General features: G+C 34.2%; 1 protein-coding gene across 7 annotated transcripts; it reads left to right on the plus strand.

Annotated features, from left to right (window-relative positions):
* The first annotated feature begins 1984 nt into the window (after positions 1 to 1984).
* Positions 1985 to 6022, plus strand: LOC123228227 (ankyrin repeat domain-containing protein 2A-like). 7 transcript variants are annotated; one of them, XM_044653539.1, is made up of 9 exons: positions 1985 to 2124; positions 2221 to 2283; positions 2968 to 3113; positions 3362 to 3574; positions 3689 to 3837; positions 3981 to 4149; positions 4922 to 5014; positions 5420 to 5559; positions 5647 to 6022. In XM_044653539.1, the coding sequence occupies exons 2-9, from the start codon at positions 2247 to 2249 to the stop codon at positions 5744 to 5746; spliced, it is 1047 nt and encodes a 348-aa protein (XP_044509474.1). In that variant the 5' UTR covers positions 1985 to 2124; positions 2221 to 2246; the 3' UTR covers positions 5747 to 6022. The 7 variants fall into 7 exon arrangements, with proteins under 7 accessions (XP_044509474.1, XP_044509480.1, XP_044509479.1 ...); XM_044653545.1 differs by having other exon boundaries at positions 2971 to 3113; XM_044653544.1 differs by having other exon boundaries at positions 2221 to 2280.
* The last annotated feature ends 263 nt before the right edge of the window (positions 6023 to 6285 follow it).

The following is a 6285-nucleotide window of genomic DNA, read 5'->3' on the forward strand; positions in this document are numbered from 1 at the left end:
TGACTAGTTTCTCCAATAATTTGGTCATTTGGGGTTCTTCTTTCATAAGTAATCAAAAAAGCGTTTTGCCATAAATTTAAGGAAAAAAAATGTTTTCTACCAAAATAAAAGGCTTTACAAAAGCCGTCTTTCTAGCTTCAAATCGTTGATTTTAAAATTTACATTGATGAGAAATGTACCAAATTATGAGTGCAATTCAATGCAAGTAAATGAGAATAGTAAAATTTTGATGAACAAAGTGACTTTTTAAAGGTGGTTTCATCTCTTACTTAGAAGTCTACATCAATAGTTATATTATTAATCTTTTTAAATAAAATTTAGTTGAGTTAGAGTATGTATGTAAAATTTTCCATCCATAAACCTTAGGGGTCGTTTGGTTATAGGTTTTAAAGATTACTTTGGTAATCTATCTTTTATTCCCTTATTTGGTTTGTTATAAATAAAATATTACAGTAATTTTTTATTACCTATGCTGACGTGACAGGTAATATAGGTGGTAATCTTATTACTACCTTCACCTTAGGTATTTAAAGATTACCAAGGTAATTTTCATTTTATTATAATTATATTAGTATTTATTAATTTTTTGAGACAAAAATACATTTATTTTTAATTAATATGACAAATAATCTGAAAAATATTTAAAAATAATTATATTCAAGGGTATTTAAGTAAAATAATTTACTAGTAATCTTTTATTACCTTTAACCAAACACAATAATTATTTATACCTATCAAATTTTATCAAACATAGTAATCATTTATACCTAATAATCTTTTATTACCTTTAACCGAACACAATAATTATTTATACCTATCAAATTTTATCAAACATAGTAATCATTTATACTTAGTAATTTTTTAAGTAATCTATCTTTAAGGTAATCTATCTTTAAGGTAATCTTTCTATTTTGGTAATAAAACATTACCCAAACCAAACGCTCCCTTAATACAATCTTGAATTTTTAGGACAAAAGAAAGGGTTACATGTGCAATATATAATTGAACACTTGACCCTTAGTACAATGAATTTAGACGAATCTCATTGTTATGAAAATATGGATGATTTGTGCGTTTAATTTAGTAGGAAGTAACCCTTATCTATTTAAGGCAGGGGACGAAAAAGATATTTTGAGGATATCAAGAGAAACAATTGCAACTGTTAGGGCTGGACTTGAGCCGAGCCAGCTCGAGCTCGAGCTCGGCTCGACTCGGTTCGAGCCCAAAATAAGCCGGGCTCTGCTCGGTTCGATCGAGCTCGAGCTGGCTCGGTATATTTTTTTTTAAAATTTTTTATACAAAACGATATCGTTTTGATCCATATATATACACAAAACGATGTCGTTTTGATATGAAAAATAAGTCGAGCCGAGTCGTAAACGAGTCGAGTCGAACTCGAGCCGAGCCGAGTTTGGCTCGAGTCGAGCTCGAACCGAACTCAAACCGAACTCAAATCGGCCATAAATAGACCGAGTCGAGCCCAAACTGGCTGCGAGCCGAGCTCAATTCGGTTCGAATCCAACCTTAGCAACTGCTAAGTATTCTTCCCACTCTTTGGACAAAAGGTCTTTTGTCCACATTATATCATGGGTTTAAATATAAATTATATGATTCACTGTTATATATAATTCAAATAGTCATTTGCCTTTTGGTGTCGTTGTGAATTTGATTAGAAAAAGAGTTTAACACTATAATAGTTTTGTTTAATTATAAATTTTGCTTCAATCAAGTTGGTGATTCATCGTAAGCTAAATTGTCACCCCTAAATTCGAACAAAAATCAGCCCATGAGCAGGAAGGTTTTGTAGCAAATGAGACTGGGGAAGGATAAAATAGTAAAAAAGGAAATTTGACCCAAATTGAACACAGGAGAAGGCGAACTTAGGCCCTTCCGGGCTGGGCTAAAGAGGTGTAAATAGTACAAATAAAAAAGTAAAGGGGAAAACAAAATGAATGAAGGGCCATGAACTGATAGAAGGAAGAGGATTGAGATGGCCCACAGAGTTGCAACTGTTTTGTTTTGTGTCTCAACTTCAAACATAAATTCAAATTTGGGTGGTGCCCAATTACTTGAAAAAATTATAAAACTTAAAACTTTTAGTTTTCCCGTCTCAGTCTCTCTCGGGTAAGATCACTCATCAGATCAGTAGTATACCTTTACTAATTTTTTTTAATTGAAATTAAATCTTATAAATAATTAAAGAGATTCTTCTGGGTTTAGTTTCAGTTTTTGTTCTGCTCAATCTCATGGCTTCTAATCCCACCAAGGACGCGCCTGCTGGTAGTATGTCTTGTTACTTCGATTGGGTTTCTTTTTTAATTATGGATTAATCTCGGATCTTTTCTTGTTTAGGGATTTACTTTCTTTTTGTTTCTGCTTTATTTTTTGAAAGGTTGTTGGATTTTTTTTGTATTACTCATCTATACAAATGCTTAATTGAAGTTTAAAATTTGTGGGTACTTTTGTTTTAGGGTATAATAGTAGTTTTTTTGTTTTTTTTGGATTGCTTGAATAATGAATACATAATAATTTGGTTTCTTTATGACTTAAAGTTGGCTGGGTTTCACAGTAAGTCTTTGGTTTTAAAAAATTTTACAATTTAGGTTAAGAGATTTCTGAGTGTTAAAAAGAACTTATTGTTGTTTGGATTGATTCAGTAGTCACATAATAGTTTGGATACTTGGTTAGTAGAAGGTTGTTAGGTTTGAGAAATTTCTGGTTTTGGAAAATTTGCAATTTCTGTAGAGAGATTTCTGGGCATTAAAAACAAATGTTTTGTTGTTTGTTTCTTTTTGGACTTTCCGAATAGTGATTACTTGCGAAATTTGATTTTTTGATTAGTAGAAGGTTATTGGGTTGTTGGTCTGACAGTAGTTCTTGTTTCTGAACTACAAGATGGATTTTATTGGCTACTTGAAGGAAATATAAATATCTGGCAATTAATGATACTATTATTTTTAATTGTAGAAGAGAAGGTAGGAGGATCAACGCCAACATCGGAAACATCTTCTGGTTCTACTAGAGAATCACAAGGACGAACTGCACCTTCTGCCCGTGTACCCGGATTTCCCCCCAATCCTTTTGATTTCTCTGCCATGAATGGCCTCCTTAATGTATGCTTCTGGGAATTTTCAGCTGAGTTCAATTTGGTTATATTATGATGTTTAATAAAAGTACACTGTAAATTTTACAATCATCTTGCAAGTCAATTTCTCAATAATATTATTGGATGAATATCATAGCGTGATCCTTGATATAAATTATTACTTTTCAAGTGTCTTTAATAGTCATGTTTGTTATTTAAATTAAGCTTCTCTTTGTTTGTGGCTTACAATATATCTCAATGCTATATTACATATAGGACCCAAGCATTAAAGAACTAGCTGAACAGATATCAAAAGACACTGCATTCAATCAGATGGCAGAGCAACTTCAGAAAACTTTTCAAGGTGTATCACCTGAAGATGGTATCCCACAATTTGATACCCAACAATATTACTCCACCATGCAACAGGTTATGCAGAATCCTCAGTTTATGACTATGGCTGAGCGTCTTGGTAATGCATTAATGCAGGTATATTTGCAGCCAGTCTTTCTTGTTCTTGTTAATATTATTATCATATCAATTGTATGGACCATTTATAGAATTAGATTTGCTTGCTGATAAAACTATGTTTAATTTGTTCAGGACCCATCCATGTCTGGTATGCTGGAAAGCTTATCAAACCCATCACAAAAAGACCAGCTCGAGGAACGAATGGCTCGAATAAAGGAAGATCCATCTTTGAAACCTATTTTAGAAGAGATAGAGAGTGGTGGACCAGCTGCCATGATGAAGTGAGTAATTAAAATACTACAACATAATTAATGTAATTATAAGCTGCTCGTTCTGGTATTTCTTCCGTAAAGGTTTGGGATAAGTTTGTGTGTTAAGATGTTCTGATCCAGTTAACAAATCAAGGGAGAGTTTTGTTTGTCAGGTACTGGAATGATAAAGATGTGCTGCAGAAGTTGGGGGAAGCAATGGGTCATGCAATTGCTGGAGATCCAGCCACCTCTTCTGACAATGCCGAGCAAGATGTATCAGAAGAAGTCGGGAATGAGGATGAATCTATTGTTCATCATACTGCTAGTGTTGGTGACGTTGAGGTATGTAACTACCTTATTTTCTTCTTGTTTGCCTTAATGAAGTGTTTTGTCTTCCTAGCATATATGACCTAGTGATGTTCTAATTGAGTATAAGAAATGGTAATTCTGTTTTTTACCCATTAACTATAGAAGTGTTCTGTCAACGTTCTGGAATCATGTCAAATGCATGGCAGTCCTCTAATTAACGCCAAGTAATAAATATTCTATTAATAGATAATGTTTGTTCATGTGCTTGGTTGTTGATGGAAGATATTTGTGAAAGCATCGTTATTTTTTTATTTTTTAAGCAACTGGCCAACAAGATGCATCCTTTTACTTCTAAGAATTGCTAAGAATTCTTTTTATTTCAAGAGTATGAAATTGAAAGGGGGAAAATGTGTTCGTCAAGTTTACCATCATCTGTTTTATATTTGGCATTCTTCTAAATTATTCTATCTCAAGTCATGGGTAAATTTTGAAGGCATATTGTTAGGATACAGTTAGAAACTTAATCTGGTTATTTCATAACAATAAAGGGTTGAGAAACTTGGAAAGGTGCAGCATTCTCAGCGTATTTTTATTTTTCCTCAAAAAAATTTCCTTTAGGTCGCAGCCTTCATAACATCCTGGTGTCATAATGTACTTTCTACTCAATTACCAAAACAGAAATTTTGTATCTGGTGTTTTGTTTTTCTGTTGTGTCTGTTCAATTTAGGTTAACTGCATCTATTTCATATATTTAATTTTCGCAGATATGCTAGGATTGAATGTCTTCTTTATGTTTCTAAATCAGGGTTTGAAAACTGCACTAGCCTCTGGTGCTGATAAGGACGAAGAAGATTCAGAAGGAAGGACAGCATTGCATTTTGCCTGTGGATATGGTGAGGTACGATAATCTGAAACTTTCTTATCCCTCTATATTTATTTTTATCTTTTTCTCTCTTTCTTGAGTTTGAAATATTTATTAGCTTACAGATTGCCTTTTCTTATTTTCTCTTTTAAGCATTTGAATAGCTTTCTAAAACCCTTTTATCTGTGGAGCATGGTCTGTGCTATAGCGATATGTATGATTTAATAGCATTTCTTTATATTAATAATTTATTGTAACCAGAGAATTGACCTTGAAATTTTTCGAGCTGTTTCTGGGATCTTAGTGGTGAAACCCTAAAGTTTGCTTTCATGTAGCATCTCATGCCATTTGACAGTTCATATTAGTTTAGTTTTGACTTGAAAATTTAGCAGATTTTGTTATGACATGAAGATAAGTAGATGCAGTTGAACTCTTCTACAGGTGAAGTGTGCTCAGATCCTTCTTGAGGCTGGAGCAAATGTAGATGCATTGGACAAGAATAAGAACACAGCCCTTCACTATGCAGCTGGGTATGGCAGGAAGGAATGTGTAGCCCTTCTATTGAAGAATGGCGCTGCAGTGTAAGCCAGCAGCTTTCTATCAATTTACCCCATGGGTTAACTGGTTACAGATTATTTAGTATTAATCTTTCTTTGTACTTACTGCAGAACCCTTCAAAACATGGATGGCAAGACTCCCATTGATGTGGCTAAACTCAATAGCCAGCACGAGGCATTAAAGCTGTTGGAGAAGGATGCTTTCCTGTAACCCAAGCAGGTGTATGTTGGATTTTGATGGATGCTACTGGGGCATATTCAGTGTGTTAGCTGAATTTTAAGTTAAGCAGACAAACGACATTGTGCTTTTGTCTACCTTGTGTTGCACCGGCAGTCTGATTGCTGCACTTTTCAAAACAATGTTATAGTTCCAACACAAACGACATTGTGCTGTTTTATTTATTTATCCGTGAGGGGATAACGTGTCTTTGTTGTAGTAACTACAGTTGTGCACACTTTATGCATGATGTTACCTACTATTATTTCATTTTCTTGAAATCATCGCCTATGTTTTGTTTGTCGGTTGGAAATAATCTATATCATATAGAACCGAGAAAAAGCTCTTGTCATCGGGCGCAGGCTTAAGCCGGAAACAGGCTCAGGCTAGTTGGGCCTGGGAGGAGGAGTTCAGGCCGAGTGTCCAGGGCCCGACTAGGACTTAGACTAGGCCCAATGGTCAAATGAATAGGACCATGGCCTAACAGTCAAACTCATCACTGGTGGGAAAATGCAAATAATGTTATAAATGTA

The sequence above is a fragment of the Mangifera indica genome, chromosome 10 (assembly GCF_011075055.1).
Source record: "Mangifera indica cultivar Alphonso chromosome 10, CATAS_Mindica_2.1, whole genome shotgun sequence".
Taxonomy (NCBI): Eukaryota; Viridiplantae; Streptophyta; class Magnoliopsida; order Sapindales; family Anacardiaceae; genus Mangifera; species Mangifera indica.

What these genes read in the sequence shown, in the direction of transcription:
- LOC123228227 (XM_044653539.1), top strand. Translation starts at nt 2,247, where the DNA reads ATGGCTTCTAATCCCACCAAGGACGCGCCTGCTGGTA. An exon ending in CTAGTGTTGGTGACGTTGAG is followed by an intron (nt 4,150 to 4,921) that starts GTATGTAACTAC and finishes TTTCTAAATCAG; the next exon opens with GGTTTGAAAACTGCACTAGC. An exon ending in TTGCCTGTGGATATGGTGAG is followed by an intron (nt 5,015 to 5,419) that starts GTACGATAATCT and finishes ACTCTTCTACAG; the next exon opens with GTGAAGTGTGCTCAGATCCT.